General features: G+C 35.1%; 2 protein-coding genes across 2 annotated transcripts in view; one reads left to right on the top strand and one right to left on the bottom strand.

The window, feature by feature from the left end:
- The window catches only part of LOC141433341 (uncharacterized), a gene marked incomplete in the record, with an annotated part of 36,574 nt that extends 32,237 nt beyond the window's left edge, over window positions 1-4,337 (bottom strand). The window contains 4 exon segments of the mRNA XM_074095331.1: window positions 892-1,002; window positions 2,518-2,718; window positions 3,501-3,635; window positions 4,178-4,337. Coding sequence (XP_073951432.1) covers window positions 892-1,002; window positions 2,518-2,718; window positions 3,501-3,620 — 432 coding nt within the window.
- Window positions 4,338-5,201: 864 nt separating this feature from the next.
- Window positions 5,202-22,027, top strand: LOC141433340 (coiled-coil domain-containing protein 6-like). Its single transcript, XM_074095330.1, has 11 exons — window positions 5,202-5,547; window positions 5,631-5,760; window positions 5,934-6,024; window positions 8,027-8,176; window positions 9,005-9,148; window positions 11,614-11,753; window positions 13,631-13,708; window positions 15,875-15,989; window positions 16,229-16,321; window positions 18,840-18,962; window positions 20,552-22,027. Exons 1-11 carry the CDS (start codon window positions 5,523-5,525, stop codon window positions 20,720-20,722), a joined length of 1,260 nt encoding a protein of 419 aa, XP_073951431.1. The 5' UTR covers window positions 5,202-5,522; the 3' UTR covers window positions 20,723-22,027.
- The last annotated feature ends 200 nt before the right edge of the window (window positions 22,028-22,227 follow it).

Below are 22,227 nucleotides of genomic sequence, written 5' to 3'. Positions count from 1 at the left end.
TAAAATGCATATTACTACTTATTAAAACAAAAGTTTCCATTTAATTCTATCACTTTGCAAATATATGTTACAATATTTTACACAAAAAAGGAAGACAAGAAAATGGTTTAATTTCACTACCCACTCTAAAGTGTCAAATCAAAGAACTACTGAAACTTCACTTTCATGGCATACAAAATAATTCCAATAGTTCCATGATATCTCAGTTCCATGAAATAAATAATAATAATAATTTTACTATGCAAATACAAATTATTAATATAATTAAAACAAAGATTAATTACAGTTTGCATTAAATTCAATTAAACTTGCTAAATGATTTTAGTATTTACGTTTATTTCAATTAAGCTGTTAAAGAAATAACAAAAGCTTTAAAAAAATACGATTTTGTTATAATTTTGTTCAAGATAATACAATACCTTAAGCACTTTGTTGAATTAATAGTAATTATAATTATACATTTGGAAAATAAATTAATCAATGCACATGACAACAAACATTGAAGCAAATCTATTTTTTTTTATTTATCCCCAGAGACATTATGTAGGCATAATTTTGGTTAGTTGTGAATCCTACAAAATGCTGTTAACAATATTCCAAGCCCTCTGCAACCAATTTTAATATGTATAATTTTATTTACAGAAGCATCCTTGAAAAAAGCTCTATGTTATTTACAAATGCATCAAAAACTCAATTATAATAACATAAATTATATCAATATTTAAATTTCAATTGATCAAATAATTATCAAAAAACAGAAGATAACATAAGATCATGCTAAGCTGGGACTATATCTAGTATTGCGTTTATTTTGTATCTACTTGGAGTACAGGTCTTGTTAAGAGGTTCTTAAATATGGCCTATGAAATGCACAAGTACTGAACAACATACATGTTGCGGATGTTGGGTAGAAGACTGTTGCATCATAGATGCATCAATGATTTGCTGAGCCTGTTGCAACACAACCTGAGCATCCACTGGTAAATCGGATGTGTAGTAAACCTACAAATAAATTGTATATAAACACACAACTTGTATTTTATATATACTTTAATTATCCCAGTTATCAAGATCATATTTCATGTAAATCCAAAGAAGTTTGAAATAGAGGGTTGAAGTCAAGTCAAAATTAGATCAGATTATTGTTATTGCATTCCAGCAATCCAAACTTTTTGATAAAAAATAAAGCTTTGAAATCACCATGGCATACAAGCACAATTATTTTTACATAGTCCAATTATTTTATGAAATCCAGGAATAAAATTTAGTAGTCATGAATTATTTGTTACATAAATAAACACACTTTTATTACAAAAGTCTCAAACAGCAAATTGACTTCACTGCTTGGAGCATTACACACCAGCTCATTTAGCAGAACATTGTCACAGGCTAAGGCAAGTCACAATAAAGCCCAATAATAATAGTGGCTTAGGATTGTAATACACACTTCACGAAATGTGACCTTACTCAAAAGTTGCACTTTGGTCAAACTCCACACTTAAAGAAAGATTTCCCAAGTACACTTATCAAAATTCCTGAAATATACTTTTTATCGAGCTGCACACTTTGTGGAACTGTAGTCTTTGTCAAAAGATTTCAATTTGAAAGAAAAACTGAAATAAACAATATGTGGCAATTATAGGCACAACATTTGAGAAAGTGCCCTATCAAAATTCCATACTGGAAGGGTGACAAATGGAAACCTGTTAATTTTGCTGCACCATCTGTCTGTTTATTACAGGGCTGCAATGTAACAGCTGAAAATTACACATAATGTGCATTACTATTATTGCTGCTGCAGGAACAAAAAATATAAAATAAATTAAATTGAAAATTCAGGGTAGCCCTCACAAACCAATATCCCACCCACATTGGGCAGATTTTGCTTAGAAGCAGGGTTCTGTTAACACTGGTTTTTATGGATTGCAGAAGACAAACAGACCCACATTTGGCAAGTTATTTATCCAACTGCCTGAAGGAGGGTTATGTTTTTTAGATATGGTTTCTTTAAAGAAAGTAGACTTTCTAAGGATGTGTACTCTTTGAGGAATCACACATTTAAGGAAAGTGTACTAACAAAAATGGTTGTTTAAGTCCTGATAGATAAGCAGGTGTGTGTATACATCACACACTATAATTTTAATAACCCTTTCGAACCCAGCCGAGTATGAAAAGAGTAACGAAAATGGACTTTATATGTACAATAAATGTAAAGTTCGAAATTAAGACCTTATGTACTATCAGCCAAATAAGTGGTCTATCAATTTTTAAACAAGTTCCTGTCAAACAAATATGTTGTTAAAGTCTAACTTTCAAGTTGACAGACACGTCTATTGGCATTATTTTTTTATGACATGCAAACGATTATCAACTTTAGGGTGGTAGACCACATATTTGGCTGATGGTACAATCTATCTCAAATTCAAATTCAAATGTAATTAACCCGCACAATCGTATCAGCTGGGTTCCAAGGGATAAAAAATTTACCATTCTTTTTTGTCTTATGTAAGTACTTACTTGGTGACGATGTAAAGCCTGCTGTTGCTGTTGTTGCTGCTGCTGTTGTTGTTGAAAATCTGAGGGGGGAGGTGGGGGCGGGGGTTCATGGCGAATGATGTATTGTTGCTGGTATTGCAGACCATCACCAACAACTAGCTGTTGCTGCACACCTTCACTGACTATGATATCACTTGGCTGATCTGCCGGTTGAACCACCACCTAGAGAATGCAGGTATTTTGTAAATAAGGGCCTGTTTCACCACTCATGGATAAATTTTATTTGTTAGATAAATGTGAAACCATCTTCGGTCTATTCAGAAAAAACAAACAGATTAATCAATGAATGGTGAAACGGGGGGGGGGGTCAGTCTTCAAATTTAATGAAATGGTTGGGTAAGTTTTGACTGAATATCTCTGTACATGTTTAACAGGATTTTTTAACTCTGGTCAATAGATGTTCCCAAGTGTAACTGCAGGTACAGTACACTTAATTTAAGTCAAAAAATAAAATATGATGAAAAACCATTACAAGGGGTGTTCAGTCTAATTAACCCAATAATCTCCTGAAATATTCCAAACAAATTTGAAGACATCCTGAAGCGATGTGTGTATAGTAGTAGTAGTCAAGTGGAAGAGCAGTTACGCTGCTCAAAATAATCTACACACAACTACTGCCAAGGTAATAAGAATGTTTAGATCATTTAGAGCACCACAACTGCTCATCTACTTCTGCTACTGACTTTACTGGATCATTAAGTAATATGTATGTAAGTATGTGACATAGTTTGTGTATATGTAGTAAAATCAGTAATTTAATATTTAAAAAAATGTAGCTGAATGTACTGAAGTCAAAAATATAAAAAAAGATAGTTCAAGAATGTCACACTGAGAATCTACTAACATGTTACCTTCATAGGTAGACAGTAGTGGGTTTGTTACTAAAATGTTGAATTAGAATTCAACTGGAAGCTGATGGTCAATATGACATATTTGACATCTACCTGTTGTTGTGAATACTGCTGATCATCTTGATTAACCAAACATATATTAGGACAGTATCTTTGTAGATCTTCTAGAGTCAATGAGCGTCCTGGTCCAACAATCTGATAATATTGAGCCATTGCAAAATGCTTAGCCTGAAACAAAAAAGTAATACCCTAATGAAATAATATTAAACACACAAATTAAGAAGTAAATAAATAATTGAATCCTACAAACGACCGTAAGATAAGACGTAACTTTTTTCCTATACAATTTGTTTACATCAATCAAAACTTTGGTAGATTTAATTACTTGAACATTTTTACAACGTTATAAAAATGATCGTATGTAGAAATTAACGCTGATTTGTAAGAAACTATAAACAAACAGATTTTAAGATGACAGATATCCATACATCCTTACTGAACAGTACGTACACAACCCAGAACCAATGACTTCGTAAACCGTAAGAAGACTCAACTATGGCGACGACACATCGACCGTTTTACAATCAAAAGATTTCAATGCACTTGCACTGTTTTACGATTTTAAGGTGTAAGAATAACGTAGAGAAGAACATTTTCAATTATTATTTCAAAAAGAATATAGCGAAATGGCTTCGAATCCATTGGTACAACCTAAATTTTGCCCTGAAAGATCATTACATTGAAGTCAAGGATAGAAACGTTTCTCTCACCAATATTAACGTTGGACATTTTAAATGCCGTTTTTATCCATCAAAACATTAACTTTTAACACGAAATTGTAAAATTTTAACTCAAACGCCAAATCCAGAAGCAATTTACATTATGGCGTGTGTGTCACTTTTTTTTTATAATTGTGTGTTTTTTATTGTAATAGTTGCCAGTTGCTAAACAGTTTCAAGAAAGAATTTCGATTCGACACCATTTTCTTAAAAATGTACGGTGGGTATTAGATAAAATTTTACAGCATATTTAGGGTTCCGTAACCAAAAATGTAACACAATAGTTTCGTCACGTTCACCTTTTTATGTGGCCAAGATTTTTTTTTAATCAAATAGCTGACAAATGAGCATGGGGTTCACCTGATGGTAAGTGATCACCGCCGCATACACCTACAGCAAAATTAGATATATTAAAATATCAGATAATATTTAAATATCCAAAAAAAAATCCATCCAGCAGTCCATACCTGCTAAATTAATGGATAGAAAAAAAATATATATTTAGAAGTAGAGAGGTTATTACGAAGATTAGATATGAAGTGCGAATTTTGCACTTCGTAGAAGGCCACTTTTTTATTTTTTTCACTACGTTGAAATCAGTTAGAAAATCTACGAAGTCAAATTGTGATCCATAGTAACTTTAATATTACGGTAGTCGAAACGACGGACGGAACCCTTTCGTTTGGTTAGGTCTAACGACCACTTTGTCGGTTTTTCGGTTTTGGGTTGAAAGAAAAAGCCCTTATTGACTTAACGTAAAAAACGAAGACGCGTATAAATTCAGAATATTACTCAAAATTATAAAAAAATAGGCAATTAAAAATCAAATACAAAACAGTTGGAACCGTCTAATCTAATAAATAAACCGGTACCTATTTATAAAAATCAAATCACTATGCGTCTCCACAGAGTCGTCAGTATATGGGATGAAATTGACTTTATCTGTGCTCATACAACTGACCTGATTCGTCGAAATCAATTTCAACTGCATCACGTTGTTTTATTGGATCTTTTAAGCCAATCATGTAATTTGAAAACATAACTCTCATTTCATCAAGAAAATTTGTTGGTGGAAATTAGAAACTAAGTGCTCAATCTCAATGCTGTTGGTTGGGCCTATAGGCCTTGGAAAAACACCGTACCGTACTTTGGGTGGCTGCCTACAACGACAGTTTTCAAGTGCATTTAATAGTTTTTCTCCAAGTTGTGTTCAAAATTTTCCATAATAATTAATTTCATTTGGATATATAGATTAAATATTATAAATTAGAATCACACTATATCTACAGTTCGAAACATATTATATATTTTGACCGTCCTCATTACATCCGTGATAATGGATGATTCGGAGATTTCCCCAGGTAAATAAAATATCATAATTCGTAAAATCTAAGAAAATTTGTGAAGCTTAGTGTGGTGTGTCTAACACTATTTTTTTCTTCAGGGAATAAAATAGACAATTCTGCGTCAGAGAGTGACTCCAGTTCACTCGATGGTGGAGCTATGTTACCTCCTACCACGGTTACTCGCGACCAGCTCCAAAAAAGAATAGAATCTCTTCAACAGCAAAATAGGTATGAAAATATACAAAAAATATATACTTAGTCTTACCTATTAGTGGATGCTTTATGGACCTTATTAGATGATATTGCAAATTAGATTTTTGTGCTGTCATGCTCAAAAATATGAAGACAATAAAATTTGTTCTTTAGTTTTCCTATTAATAAATCCTTGATAAATATTTCAGGGTTTTAAAAGTGGAGCTGGATACATACAAGCTGCGTGTCAAGGCCTTGCAGGAGGAAAATCGTGCACTCCGACAAGCTTCAGTGTCAATTGTATGTTATATTTACATCACTACTTCTTTATTATAAGTACTTAAGATTCATCAACTATTGTCATTGTCTTATTTATATTGTTACTCTAACACATAATATCATTTTTGATTGCTTGCAAATTACAACAGTAGTTTTTATTAGGACAGCAAAGTACAGAATAACTAAGTGTATAACACTTAAGTGTATGTAATCAGATATTTTATTAGTATGTAAAACACTGTTAAATAATTCATAATTCTTTTATTGCTTGAAATAATGTTACAAAAGGTCTTAACAGTTAACAGTACATTATTTCACCAAAGTGGCATGCAATCAATTAGAATTTTTAAATTATTGTAATTACACCTTTTTTATCAAGGTTCTTATATCACATCACAATGTCATCTATAATAATGTATGTAGATATCAATGATACCTTACTAATCCGAAAATTTAACTATGATGTCCACTTAGATTTATCCAGTGGCAGACTAACTGGAATAGAAGGGGAGAGGGTGGGCTTGAGCAGATTTTGCATACAAAAACTGTCATTTGATTGCGATTGTCTTCAGAAACGTTAGGCTATAGGTATGGCCTCTGGTCACTGACCAACCTTAGTCCACCACTGAATTCATCTAGCCAGGGTGGTGTACCTATCTGCTACTTACCAGATACCCTGATAATTCTTTCTTTCTTTCTTGTTCTTCTTTCTTATCCTTTATGTAGTTTTTGTCCTTAAGGTATTTATAGTCCATTCAGGATAACATTGGACTCTAGAAGGTCACAGAAGAAGGGGTTCTAAACATTTTTTAATCGTAATAAGAATGTTTTTATTAATTAATCTTAATCGTAATAATGATGATGAATAAAAGAATTAATAAGATGAAGTCATAATATTCTTTACATTGTACCTAAGTAAATTAATATGTAATGTAGGTACTCTTACAAAATAACACAGTATTAATACATAATTTAATAATTGTGTTTCATGGACTCATCATTATCATTCCCTGTTTAAAAATATTCTACTCGTAGTTTCTGCTAAGAAGTTCAAGCTTTTCTATTCCAAATTTCATCAAATTTAGTGCAGTGTTTTAGTTGTGAAATGTTAACTATTTGTATATGATTAAAGGTCACATTGTGATCCAAACTGGCGATTAAAAACTATAAAACTAATGTACAGAATATTTCTTAGTTAACAATATTATAAACATTCCGTTACTTGCAGAATGGTCTTAACCTCTGCCTCTTTAGGTATTTTAAAGGAAGACGTTTCTGTTTTTAACAAAATAGAAACAGTATTTTTATTGTTTTTAAATTATGATATGAAAAATAGCAAAAATAATCTTAATAATAATAAAGCCATTTATTTCCGATTAACACTTTTTACAAATATTTATAGAATATCCCTTAAATCTCCAACAATCTTCACTCTGCTCTGTCATCCGCAACTCTGGTCCACTGTGGCCCCAGGGTCAAACGGATATCGTCCAGCCACCTCCATATTGGGCATCCTCTTTTTCTGGTACTGTCCCTAGGGTACCACAGTGTGACCTGAAAGTTAATCATACTAATATTAATTATAATTGCAAAAGTTTGTAAGTCTGTATGTTTGTTTGTTAACTACCTCTTCACATCTTAACTGCTGAACGGATTTGGGTGAAATTCGGTATACAGATAGTACAAGTCCCAGGAAAGGGCATAGAATAGTTTTTATCCTGGAAAATTGCATAGTTCCCGTGGGATAGCAATAAACGAATTCTACGTGAACGGAGTCGCGGGCAACAGTTAGTTAATGAATAATTGAAACTAATATTGACATCTTCTATATTTTATATACAATTTAGTTTAGACTGTATACTAAAAAAATGCAATTTATGAAATGACTTCCTAAAGCGTGCATTATAAAAAGCCTATTTCCCTCTGTCCATTCCTATATAGAACAGACTGTATAGCATTTTGTGAGCATTTTGGGATAATTTTCTAAAATAATAATTTTGTACAATAATGTTTATTTTCATAGCAAGCAAAAGCAGAACAGGAGGAGGAATATATTTCCAATACACTTCTGAAAAAAATCCAAGCTCTGAAGAAAGAAAAAGAAACATTAGCTCATCATTATGAAAGGGAAGAAGAATGCCTCACAAATGATCTCTCCAGGAAACTAAATCAGGTAACAAAATTTACTAAGCATTTTATATAAAGGGGAATATTTTTTTTTGGTATTTTTGCTGTTGTTTAAGTGGAAGCTTGTGTGTTGTGACCATTTTGATTTGAAAATATTGTCATACTCTCCCATACCATAAATAAAATAAATAATAATAATAAATGAATGTCATTGGACATTAATGTCACCAATTTATTACCTAGTTATATTATACTAACTTGCTTATTAGATGACTATTTACAAAAAGGGCTTAAACCTACCAAAAAAAAACATGTTTGGCACATTTTAACCAGTTTCAGCAAGTGGCTCAGGAGACTGTAACTATAGCAACGAGTGACAAGAAATAGTTGATCAACCCATTTACATATATAGATAAATAATACATACTTCAATATAAATTAAACATCCAAGACCTGAGAACCACATTTGTGACCAACATTTTTATTATTCATACAAATATCTGCCTTGGCCGGGAATCGAATGCGGGACATCAAGCTTGGTAGTCAGGTTCTCTAACCATTTGGCTATTCGGCCTGTCAGACCATGAATGAACCATCATCATCTGAATTTGTAAAGTCATGGAATAAATTAAATTGGGGTCAAATTTTAAACATGATATAAAATTAATGTTTTTAGGTCAGTTATTAGTTATTAGTTATTACTTATTAGATACAATTTATATGTCGACACTTACAAATGAAATCAACAACTCAATTAAAACAATTGAGATGCATTTTGTATCACATTTCAAATTTCACGTTGTATAGTAGTAATCAAATCACAGAACTATGACCGTAAAAAAATATGTGATTGATTGTTATTAATACGTTGCAGCTGCGTCAAGAGAAATGCCGCCTTGAACAGACTCTGGAGCAGGAACAGGAGTGCCTGGTGAATAAGCTAATGCGGAAGATTGAGAAGCTTGAAGCCGAAACTCTTGCAAAACAAACCAATTTGGAGAGACTCCGCAGGGAAAAGGTAACTTATTGAAAGTTTCATTTGATAGCATTGATAGTATAATGTGGCCTTTTCATTAAGTTTGTGACAGATCAATGAACTAAAACAATTACATTGCTCACCCGCAACCTTATGATAGCACCTTACCATAAAGACCTTATTATAAGGTTGCGGGTGAGCAAAGTAATTGTTTTAGTTTAGTTCATTGATATGGACCTCCGCAAAGTAATGCCTGATTCAATAAATTATTCTGTGAGTGTGACAGATGATTTAAACATTTGTTTGTTTGTTTGCATGAAATGAAAAAATGGATAAAAAGTGTAGTGGATCAGCACTGTAGTCTTGCTCTTCTACGTCATGTTCTTCATTTCTGAAGGTTGTGCCACTGAAACTTCTACACCACACCACTCAAGCACTCTGTCCATGCCCTGTTTCCGAGCTGCAGAAACAGTTAGCCACGTTATCTAGTCTTGCAGATGGTTAACATATTTTTGGTGAAATTGCCAATTCCGTTCTATCCCAGCCTATATACGTCCCACTGCTGGGCACAGGCCTCCTCTCAGAACAAGAGGGCTTGGGCTATATTTCCCACGCGGGCCCAGTGCGGATTGGGAACTTAACACGCACCATTGAATTGCTTCGCAGGTTTGTGCAGGTTCAAGCTCGTGGTAAATTTCAAATGTAATTCCGCACATGAATTTGGAAAAACTCAGAGGTGCGAGCCGGGGTTTGAACCCACGACCCTCTGTTTGAGAGGCGATAGGTCAAACCACTAGGCCACCACGGCTTATTCCGAACACGGTTTTTTTTTTTGTTTTTTCTTTGGCCAATTCCGTTATATGCATTTTTTTGATATATAGACTTTGGCATTTAATTTTAAAGCCAATGTGCCAAAATGGACATATGCATGAAAAAATACACATAACGGAATTGGCAATCTCGCCGACGATAATAGGAAAAATTCACTGTTTACTGTTCTCTGAACAATTATAATTATTGTTTGCAATATTAATATGTAAATTCATTACATATGCTTTTGTACACGAAGACTTGTATCTAGGCAAGGCAGCAATTAATGTGGTTTTCTGTGGCTGACAAGTCATATTTCACATCCTACTAATCCTACTAATATTATAAATGTGAAAGTTTGTAAGTGAGTGTGAGTTAGTGAGTGAGTGAGTATGTTTGTTACTTCTTCACGCTGAAACGGCTGGACGGATTTGGATGAAATTTGGCGAAAAGGTTGTTTATAACCTGGATTAAAAAATAGGATACTTTTTATCCCGATATTCCCAAGGGATAGCAATAAAATCTCGAACTACAACTGCTGGGCTTAGTCATGAAATTTGGTATGTAGGTAGTTGAACGTCTGGAATAACACATAGGCGACTTTTTGACACGATATTCCCACGGGATACCTAGGGATAAAATCTTGAAATAACAACCGCTGGGCTTAGAGCCATGAAATTTAGTATGTAGGTAGCTGGACCTCTGGAATAACACATAAAAGCGACTTTTTGACCCAATATTCCCACGGGATACCTAGGGATAAAATATCGAAATAACAACCACTGGGCTTAGAGCCATCAAATTTGGTATGTAGGTGCTGGACGTCTGGAATGACACATACGCTACTTTTTATCCCGATATTCCCTCGGGATAGTTTTGTTACTAAGGGACCCCATAATCCCTGTATTATTATTATTATTATTTTGTATTTTTTTTTCTTTAATTGTATACTGTAGTTTTTAAGTATTTTATTTGTAATTATTTTATTTTGAAAAAATTACTTTCTGCCAAATTTCTTGAGGCGCTTTCTTCTTGGCAATGATGGTCTTTCCGAAAGCGCTGGTAGTTTAAAAAATGACGTGTAAAAGTGCCCATTGTGGCCTATTTACTGAACAACTGATTTGAATTTGAATTTGGATAGGGAAAAATTTTGAAATTTCAGCACTGGGTTTAGAGTCTTGAATTTTGTACAGTTATTCACAACACAACCTCAATGAAGACCACGGTATAAATTTTGGAAATTTCCAGGGGAATTTTGTAAAATCCCGAAAATTTCTATTGCAACTACCAGACCGAATAGTTTACGCGTGCGAAGCCGCGGGTAAAAGCTAGTTGAAAATAAAAAATAAATAAAAACACAAGTGCAGTGATTATACACGCATTAACTTTAAGAGCTGCTAGTGTATTATTTGAATAATAATAGTAAAAATGTGTTTTTGGTGTAATTAGGCCTCATTAAAAAAAGGAATAATGGAGAGGAGCTTAGAAAATGACTGTGCTCTTTTTTGTACTTTGCAGAGTTTATTTCTATGTTGTATATTGTTGTTGAAACTTCACAACAATCAATGTGTGGTTTTATAACTTATAATGTAGCTTTTGTAACTAATTGTGTAGCAGTAAATTATTAAGATGGTTTATGTATGTTTGGGATTGAATTGACTGAGTTCATGCTAGTTTTAATGATGGACTGTATTAAGGTGGAACTAGAGAACACATTGGAGCAGGAGCAGGAAGCTCTGGTGAACAGACTCTGGAAACGCATGGACAAGCTTGAAGCAGAGAAGCGCTCACTGCAAATTCGGCTGGACCAGCCGGTATCTGATCCTGCCAGTCCCAGGTATAGTTACAACTTTTACCAAATGTTCAAACTCTACTTACGTGTTTAAATGCGAAAACGAGTTGTCAAAAACAACCTCAACACTAACCAATCTTTGAAACTGACTTTATGTTGAAAAAACTAAAAGGGTACATTCCCTCAGAAGACACTTCTATGCTACTTTAAGTCAGCCTTCGAGTTCCCAGTACCTACTCAGCTGTTACATTGGCTGCAGTAATAACGTTTAAATGCGTTCGCTCGCCCCGCCAAAAACCACCTCTAAAACTTGCTCCTGTTTCCTGTATATGTACCCAAGGTATTATAATTGTTACATAAAAAAATAAAAAAATAAAATGGTAAAGTCCGCATTTGATCGACTATACGAAATAAAACATTGTGCACCAGAGTCCTCGGTATTTTATAAAGGACCTATCAATACTAAGAAATAACAAAGCAGGTCAACCACGTCTAGGTCGTAAGCACTAAAGCGGCTCGTAGACGGGCCATATTTTCACTGCAATTTGTGGCCGGCAACTATCGGTGTCCCTCTCTTACTCACATGTTAGACAGGGACACCAATAGTTGCCGGCCACATATTGCAGTGAAAATATGGCTCGTCTAGGAGCCTCTTAAGTTTGTTAAAAAATGTCACGACTCAGGAGGTTAAGTGATGGTGCTTGCTGCCTGTAAACACAAAGAAAAGTTTGCAGGTACATGGCAAAAGGAATTGTTTTTCGCTCGCTGCTGACTATTTCTCACTTAGGTCACGTTATCTTTTGACCAATAATGAGTCTAAGAATAAAATTATATCTTCATGTGGTATGATTGCTTTAAAAGTTGCGCTATTTATGACTATAGCTTCTTGCCTGACTTCTGGTGCACTTGCCCTAAGTCAATGAAGAGACTATAATTATTTTAGAGGTCACCCATAAATAACGTCCCGCGTATAAAAAGAGCCAAATGAGTAATTCTATTACAGAGCAAGTTGTTTTGACTGCCATAAAACCCTCATTAAAATATAATCCACTATATGTTATGCCAATCCAATTTATGGAAAGTGTAAACAAACCGATTTCATCAAAATTCTTGTATAAACACCCATTGGATCGAATCAATAACACATTTATCTATAATTCGTGTCTTTTAACTAGATGTCTAATCACTTTTTTCACCAAAATTCACTTGATTTCAATATTTAATTTTCATTTGAAAAATCTTCGTTAACATCTAACATTATTTCTTGAATGAAAGTTGTGTATAATCTGTAGTAGCATAGACTAGCGTGGAGATGGTCGAAAATTTGACATTATAAAAATCGATTAATACTCGATATTATTATTATTAATATTTTGTACTGTTTTATTCTGATAAATAGTGGAATGACGTTTATACTCGATTGAATAAGCGATTATTATTTATTTCCCTAAAATTAAAAAAATAGTTACTGCTTTTATAATTGAATAAACAGTCTTTGGAATTAAATCAAGTATTGTAAATAATAAAATAGACCAAAATACTTTGATCTATCCAATTAATAAATTAATCGATTTACTGAAATTAAACGATTTAATGACGTCTTTGTTTACCCTTTCTATAAATTGGATTGACATAAACCCTAGCTGTTATGTTTTGGTATATGTTGGTCCTTTACTGACAGATAACTTCTGCATCCGATGGAAAGCTTATACGTTCCCGCTATAAAATGCCTATAACTTATGTTAAGTACGAATTTTTATAATCAGTCTGGTAGTTTTTGAGTTTATCCATTACCGATAATCAAACACACAATCAAACCATTTCTCTTAATAATTTTACCAGTCGTTGTAATGTTTCTTGGATTGGTATCAGTCACTATTGGGATTCATAAGCCATGATTTTTAATCTGCTCATATTTTCAGGGACATCAGCAATGGTGACACTGCATCGAATCTTAGCAATCATATTCAAACATTGCGTTCCGAGGTTGTTAAATTAAGGTAAATAATACTTTTAATTGACAACTAGCTGTTGCCCCGAATTGTACAGAATAGTTACGGGGAAAATGCAATTTCTCAGGATATAAGTATAGTATAGTGTCATAAATAATCTAGGTTAAAATTTACTTGGGAGCCACATCATGAGTTGTTTTTACATGAAAAAGTATGTCACAACATTCAGAAAGATACGCTCACAATCTATCGCATGTATAACATTAGTTGGATTACTTTAGGTCAGTTATCTCAAAGGCTTAGTAATTTATGGGTACACTACATAAATACGAAAAACGAAATTCCGTAAGTCGGAATCACGAACTTCAAAATACCGATTTTTATAATTCTGAATTTAAACTCCTAATATGACGATTCTTCATTAAAAATACCTAATGTTTAAAATTACGATTTTCAAAATTCCGAATTTTAATAAACCGAACAATAAAAAGTCCGACTCAATAATAATCCGAAATGTCAGAAATACGAATTCCGATTACTAAAATACCGACTTTCAAAATTCCGAATATCATTATACCGATCAATAATAAATCCCGAATTACACTATGGAGGTTAGATTGGCCTAAAACAGTATTTACTGTCATTGATTTTCAGTAATGTGACACAAGGTCGACGGAGCTCCTATTCCGCGCAGTTATAATAATAATAATAGAAATTTTTATTCACCATCACAAACCAAAAATTACAATAGGTACAAGACAGATAACATTATTAAGTGAGGCAAAATGGACAAGAGACTCAGCGAGGTCGCTGGTTTTCAGTCTCCAACCAAACTAAAAACTAACTTAACTAATTTACTTACTACGGTAGGTGCGCTGCCATAACGACAGCATTACAACAAAGTATCCGGTACATGTACTTACATTAACAAAACAATTTACGTTCAGAGGCAGAAATTTCAACACAACCAGGTTTCACCAGTAAAAAAAAACTATCAGTAATAAAATACAGTGGCACAATATCTCACTAACTCAATAAGTTCTAATAATTCAACACATACACACGCTTTGCGCCTTGTCGCAATTCTAACCTAACCTAAGTATGCAGGTAAATTTATCTAAATTGATTGATATTAATTCGAGATTCGAAATCAAGATTCCGATTATTCAAACGACGAAGTTTATTTTGCCGAATGTCATATTTCCGAATTAGCGATTTCATTTCGGAAAATTGATAATTGGAATACTGTACTTCGGGCCAATAACATTTCGTGCTTTTCATTCTTCGTAGTTTTAATAATCGGATATTTAAAAAAATCGATATTTTGAAATTCGTCAAAATAAATTTCGTGTTTTTAAGTAAGCGGAATTATGTCTTAGGAATTGTGAAAATCGTAGTTTTGAAAATCGGAATTAGCAAATTCGGAATAAAATATTTCGGAGTGTTTGGGTGTTTCTGTAATTTATAGAAGATTTTATATACATTTTTGCTTTTATCCGGGTGAGCGGTGAGTTCCGATGGGGTGCTGAAAGTTTCTCGATGAGGGCTAAAAGCATAGATGTCGCTAAAGTCGCTGCTTAAGTGACTAAATAAGAAACAAAAACAAGCAATGTGGTTGCATAGGAGAAATTTGTGTCTGTACTTCTGTCCAGTGGTGGTTTAGAAGTATAGCACGCAGCACGGAATGCTGAGGACCTGGGTTCGATTCCCAGCGCTGGTCTCTTTTTCTGGTTTTTCTGTGCATCTATGTTTCAGTTTGTAATTTCGAACAGAATATTTGCTAACTGAAATATAAATGAAATAATAATCGTTGAACCTACATATTTTGACAAAAAATTTATGAGACCACTTTGGATGTTGTAACCTTTTCAAGCATAAAAAGAATTACTTGTAAGCAAACATGCATAAAACATACATACCATAACCCATAACAGAACCTCTTCCACCAGCGTGTAGTTCCACGTTTTAGCATTGCTAGAGTAATTTAGTGATGGTACTTGCAAACTGAGCGAAATCCTTTCCAGATGTACGCATGCAGTAAGCGCAGGCAAAAGGCAATCCGTTCATAAGGGTTACAAAATATAGATTTGAATCGACAGAAAAGTAGTTTTATTCCAATTTTCGGCACTCAAAGCAGGGTCATTTGCATTGCCTATTCCGTTTGTATGTAGTTTTTATTGTAAATTTTGATAAATTGTTGTATTTTTTTGTCAGGAATCAATTAGCCGTATCTCAAAATGAAAATAAGGAGAAGATGCATCGCTTTGCCTTAGAAGAGAAACACATTCGGGAGGAAAATATTCGCTTACAACGAAAGTTGCAACAGGAGGTAAGTAAATCACCTTCAACATAACTACAATCGCCATTAGATAGAACGGCTAGCACTTAAGCTTCACACAGAGTGGCTAACCGCGACTAGCTATGTTTCTCATTGCGTCCTATTCTGACAGAATCGGTAGAAAAGGGACGCTCTGAGTGACAAGGGCCTAAAACATCCGCAGTCTAGTCTTTTATGGTCCTTTGAAATATTGCTCTCTACTCATTTCTGCTTATTTTACTCTGCTTTAGGTGGAGCGCCGTGAGGCATTGTGTCGGCATCTTTCTGAGAGTGAATCTTCATTGGAAATGGAAGAAGAAAGGCAGTTCAACGAAGCACTAAGTGTAAGTATTCATAGTTACACGAAATCGTAGTTTAAATTGGCATTTTGGAGGTTCTAACGAAAGTTTAAGTTTGCGTATTTTCGGAAAGGAGAATGTTAATAGACTACATACGCTATTGAAGTTATAAAATCCTGTGAAATATATTTTGACTTATCAAGGAGTTTCCGGGAGCTCCAAGGAGTTTTAACATATATGTATGTCACGTGATAGGTCATACCGTACAGCTAAACTCAAAAGTACCTAAAAGATTTAATATTTTGTTGCAGTAAAGAGGTACCATCAGCCAAATATGTGGTCTACCACCCTAAAGTTGATAATCGTTTGCATGTCACAAAACAATAATGCCAATAGACGTGTCTGTCAACTTGAAAGTTCGACTTTAGCGACATATTAATTTGATAGGAACTTGTTTAAAAATTGATAGACCACTTATTTGGCTGATGGTACATAAGTGCAGTCTGGCACGTTTCAAATTAGGTAATAAAATGCACTGAAAGTTTTTTCTCTAAAAGATTTTGCAAATATTGCCAATCAAAATATTACAAATTATCTTGCAGAAAAGTGGTACCAGAAAAGTTGTTTTTTTTTTTTTGTTCAAATGGATGTCCAATTGTCTGCTGCTCTTATACTGCGGCTACATTATCGGGATTCGGCGAATGTTCGACCTGTCGCGATATAGCCACGCAGTTCGCTGTAACGCGAATCATTTGGGCGAACTCGAATAGTGTTCGGGCTCCCGTCGGTTTTTTACCGCACATCAATGGGATTGCTTTCTCATGATTGATTATTGCGATGCGAGTATAATGTGGCCATGTAGTTCGTGTTCGTTGTATCACGAACTTTCTATAGCGACAACGCGACACGAATCTTGTAATGTAGCGGCAGCATTATCGAACCTGGTGAATATTGATAGCGAGTGGGGTATTGGAAAATGACGTCACACTCACACTGAATGTAGGTACACCTGCAAGTAGGATACGATATGATCATTTTTCTCAAAAATGTCCGTAAAAGTTGACATTATTCTTTACATATCAGAAGGTGAAGTGCATAGTTTATGGTCAGCGAAAAATTAAAAAGTTAAAAAGATTGCAGGCGCGCTAGCTCGACAATAATGAATTAGCGCGCCTGCAATCAGTCACATTTTTTTAAAGTTAAAAAGGCCATGGAAATGTGGGCACAAGTCGTATACCTACAGCCAAGTCTAATGGCCGGTATCAGATATTTTGTTGGAACTCCGGACTTTTTCTATTGGGTCTGAAATAGCTTGTGGTATTTTCGGTGAAAAAATACACCTGCAGTTTATTTTTAATGAAAAAAGGCGGGAAAGCATAGAAAAATATTGGAATAAAATTAAATTTTAAAATATATTTTGAGAAAAAATTTATTCTATTTCAGAATTATTCACCATTTTTGAGAAAAGCTTTATATTAGTCTCGGCTGGAATAGCAATTGCTGGCTTCGTATTAGTTAAACGGACTCGCAAGCTCGTCCGTTTAATACTCATACTCAGCCAGCAATTGCCTACTTCCAGGCCACGACAATAATCTACTATTTAATTTACAATCAATTTCTGCTTGTTTTGTCACAGAGACGTGCAAAATATTCACCAAAACTATGTAATGGTGTGTGTCAGTTGCAAAAATTGCTTATTTTACTACTAATGGGTCAATGAACTATGTAGTGAAGCTGGTTGCCATAGTAACGTCTTCTGGGTCACTTATTTACAGTATGATTTTATGGGGTATAAATCCACGAAAAGTTGGAAGTTGTGAAAGTTTTAAGGCAATTCCTTCGTGGCTCATCTCCTGAGCATGATAGTTGTATACATTGCAAACATGTTTCTAAGCAAGTGTATTACAACACTAAAAAGTCGATTGACCCCTACGAACAAATAATATCAGTAAGCGTAACTGCGTCTGTTGTGTAACGATGCGGGAACAATATAAAATTAAAATGTCCAGGGCTCACTTTCCACTAGTAAGCAGTCGTAAAATTAGATGTATATTCAAAAATGTTCAAATACATTATCAGTTGGAGATGGTCAGTATAATGCAAAATCAAGTCTGTGGTCTATGGCTCACATAATGTAACTATACTATTATGACGTAGAGCTGATCTGAAGATGAAGTTAGATGTTGGCCATAGGAACTCTGTAATAAAACGACACGACCGCATCGATTTTGGTCTCATTTGATTCGTCTTGACGACTACCTACTTTGGTAACCAGGGGCAAAAAGTACCGCCAGCAAAAAAGCTTGTATTAGATTTTTTTACAAAAAAATATTACTGAACTTTTTGTTTTTAAAACATTGTACGGAGGTGCGGAACCCTTCATGCGCGAGTCGCTCGCACTCGCACTTGATCGATTTTTTTTCCCTTGGTGAGGCGAACTATTCAATCTTGAGAATTATATCCATTTTACATAAACCGATACCTCACCTCGTACTTTTTAAGTTGGGATCTATACTTTTTTTGCCCGTCTTCCGTTTTTCACCGACGTCGCTTTGGCCCGCAGGCTCGCTCCCGCAGCGTCTCGTCTCCCGGCGGCTCGCGACCGCTGTCTCCGTACGCTTCGCCGCTGATGTCGGGAGCGGCTGGGTTGGCGTTGCCACGCACGTGCTTGCATCTCAATTCGCAGGTTTGTATAAAACATCGTTTATGCGGGGTTTTCACGAGGCGATTTTAGTTGATCAACTTTTAATTGATCAAGAAAAATCGATACGAATTGCGTTTTCACGGTCGCACCGATAATCGAACCGAACGGACAGTTGCTTCAAAATGGCGTCAAACAATGTCGTGCGAACATGTATCCGCGAAATTAGAAATGTTCTAATTGACGAACTGAGACTTATTTTGCGGAAGGAAATATTAAGATAAAACGCAGATTTTGGATGAGGGCTTGGATCTCAAGAAGGAATCAATTAGGAGTCTCACAAACGCTTTTAAGAGAACTAGCAAACGAAGACATTGCTTTATACCGTAGCAAACAATACTGCCACCACTGATTAAAATCGTTTGCATCACACTTGCTCGTAAACAGTGTCGTAACATGCAGGCTACCTTGGTTGCAACCCAACCCCCAAATAAAAATGGGCAAAATCGCTGGTGTAGGGGTTATAGCACGCAACACGGATTGCTGAGGACCTGGGTTCGATTCCCAGCGCTGGTCTCTTTTTCTGGTTTTTCTGTGCATCCATGTCTCCGTTTGTATTTTCGATATGGTTTTACGGGATACCCGTAAAAGTAACAAATTTGGAGTTGAAATAAAAAATACAAAAAGACTCCAAAAAAACCAATCATAATGCTATTTGCTTTTATGGTACCTATTTTACTATATGCAACTGTATCTGGAGGCGCCTTTGATTATTACTGTTAACTTACATAATGCCAGCATAATCAGAGTCTGTGGCTCTCTTTCCCGTGGGAATATCGAAAAATATTTTCTTAGTATACCTCGATGATCCTTAGGTATGTCCGCAAAATTTCAAGTCTTGCTCTGGCTGTTTACTGTTTTGTAATGATCGAAGTCCGAAGAAATTAAGAAAATTAATTAAGTGTCACAACAACTCCATAAAGTTTGTAACAAAACTGTCTGTATGCGCCCCTATTTGAGAGAGCGCACATTCATATCGCACATTTGCTCTATCCGCAAGCCTTAAAGCACTAAAAAGATAAGTACAGAATTCAATCTACATACAAAGTGCGCTCGAGCAACGCGCACATAGACACTGCTCACGGACACGATATCTCGGACCGGTTGGGACCAGTGAGCGCGAGTGTCATCCGCTTGAGACACGCGTCTGTGAACTTTTTTGTGCAATAATGGAGGATGCGAATTTATTACACTAGAATATTATATTCTAGTGTCGTGCTTTCGCCAATATCGAAAGATATTTTCTGTGACAAATTTGTAATACATATATAACAATAATATTAACATTAAAATATTTTAGTTATTATTAATTTATATTACCATTCTTCCCGTTTCATTCTCAACAATAAATCAAACAACTAGATACGAGTGCCACTACCACGATATTTTTTTGTGCATAAGCCATACTTGAAAACCCTAGAGCGCCCGCCGAGCGTAGGTATGAAAAGTGAAGTACATACATGAGATTGACTTCTGTACCTTTCTGTTTTGTGCTTAAAGCCCCGGCTCACAGTAACACCAAGAAGAATTACAGCATCTAAAACTTGTACAATGGTTTTTTTTTATTGTGACAGCCGCGACGGCCAAGTGAGCGGTTCGTGAAGCCGGCCGTGCCGAGCATGGCGGCGCTCCCGCCGCGCGCGCCGCTCGATCCTCCCCCCGCGCCGCCCGCTGCCGCCCCCGCGCTTGCCTCTCCCACCATACTACAACCTGCCAGCCCTATGGACACCTCCTCGAAAGACTAAGCGATAAGTCCTGCGGTCCCCTATAGTATCTTCTTTTAGGCATAGGTCAACAAACGAATCTGCTGATTAGTTGAGTGTGTTGAACGCCTGTTGATTTATCTTAGAGTAAACTCCTAAAAGAATAAACCATAGTTACGTGACCGTGCCCTGGGCAGCTTGGCGAAAAGGTAATGCTTCCACACATCTTTTCGCGTCCGATTCCAGTCAAACTGGAACGCTTATTTGCTATTGTTAAACGTATTCTCACAAATGGCTTGTATATTCGAGATTGAAATTAACATGTTTGATTTTGTTTTGTTTATTTTTAAGTTATATTATTGTATTTAATCTTTGAATAGTCAAGTTAGTTTAGCTTAAATTGAGATGTAATAAAATTATGAACAGGGTATTTGCTGGGTGTGTGGAGGCGTGCTAGTGGTATGGTATTGTCGTTCATAATTGTACTGCAATAAAATCGGCTGCCTCGTTTCTGAGTATATTTTTCACATGTTTTCCATCGAGCTGTCTGCTTGAAAAATCGATAAGCGCCTGTGGATTCGATGGAACTGTTATAGGATCGACACTAAAAGTGTCGAAAGTATAGTGGATAGTTTCGCCGCTGCTAAGGCAGTGCCTTAAGGATACCTTGCACGCCGCTCCCTGTTTACTCTTACTGTCAAAAGTGTTCTGTTTATCCTAACTTAAGACCATATTATCAATGTCGGAGCTTCATTCATTATCTGCCTAAAATAGTCGATAAATTGTTAAGACTTCGAATTCGCTGTAACTTATTAGCTATCACATGTAGCCTAAGGTTACCACGTGCTGAACTTCGAGCGATCCCAGTGTAGCTTCGGCAGGTAATATTGCTACATCTTGTACTTTACCGGTTATGGGACGCGATCCATAGATTCAAGAGGCAAATTGGTTATTGTATCTTCAATAATTCTCGAATTCGATTAATATAGCTGAACTTGATTATGAATCACTTTTGGATGTGTATTTGAAATTATGCGGCAGTGAGCCCTATTATATTGGCTGTGTATAAAATTCACTTGTGAGTTCATTATTGTAGGAGATCGAAATATTGTAAAGTATTTCCTATATCACACGCCGAGTTTAGCACATTATCTCCACATGGTGATAGTAGTTTGTTATGTTGTGTTTGGTTTTAAGAGTTACGGGCTCTAAAGGCCTTTGGATGATCATTGGAGTAGTGGGTCAACCTCGGACGCAATTCAATTATTTGCATATTTTCACTTTAAATATAGTTTATTATTTTTTTTCAATGTTAATTAATGAAGCAAAATAAATTCACTAAACAAAGCCTTTGTTTTATTAATAAACTAGCCAATTGGGAGTCCGATTCGCGCACTAGGGTTCCATTTTATGAATTTATTTCTGGGCGTGGTAGTCGATTTCTTTAACCAACGGTTTCCTTTATATTTTTTCCTGTTGCAAACTGCAAAGAGTAATATTGTGTTTTATAGAAATTCTGTGTTCTTTGAATAACAACAATTTATCTT

This window comes from Choristoneura fumiferana, chromosome 12, assembly GCF_025370935.1.
Source record: "Choristoneura fumiferana chromosome 12, NRCan_CFum_1, whole genome shotgun sequence".
Taxonomy (NCBI): Eukaryota; Metazoa; Arthropoda; class Insecta; order Lepidoptera; family Tortricidae; genus Choristoneura; species Choristoneura fumiferana.
This window is presented reverse-complemented; position numbering and strand designations above follow the sequence as displayed.

What these genes read in the sequence shown, in the direction of transcription:
- LOC141433340 (XM_074095330.1), top strand. Translation starts at nt 5,523, where the DNA reads ATGGATGATTCGGAGATTTCCCCAG. An exon ending in GACAAGCTTCAGTGTCAATT is followed by an intron (nt 6,025 to 8,026) that starts GTATGTTATATT and finishes TTATTTTCATAG; the next exon opens with CAAGCAAAAGCAGAACAGGA. An exon ending in AACGAAAGTTGCAACAGGAG is followed by an intron (nt 15,990 to 16,228) that starts GTAAGTAAATCA and finishes ACTCTGCTTTAG; the next exon opens with GTGGAGCGCCGTGAGGCATT.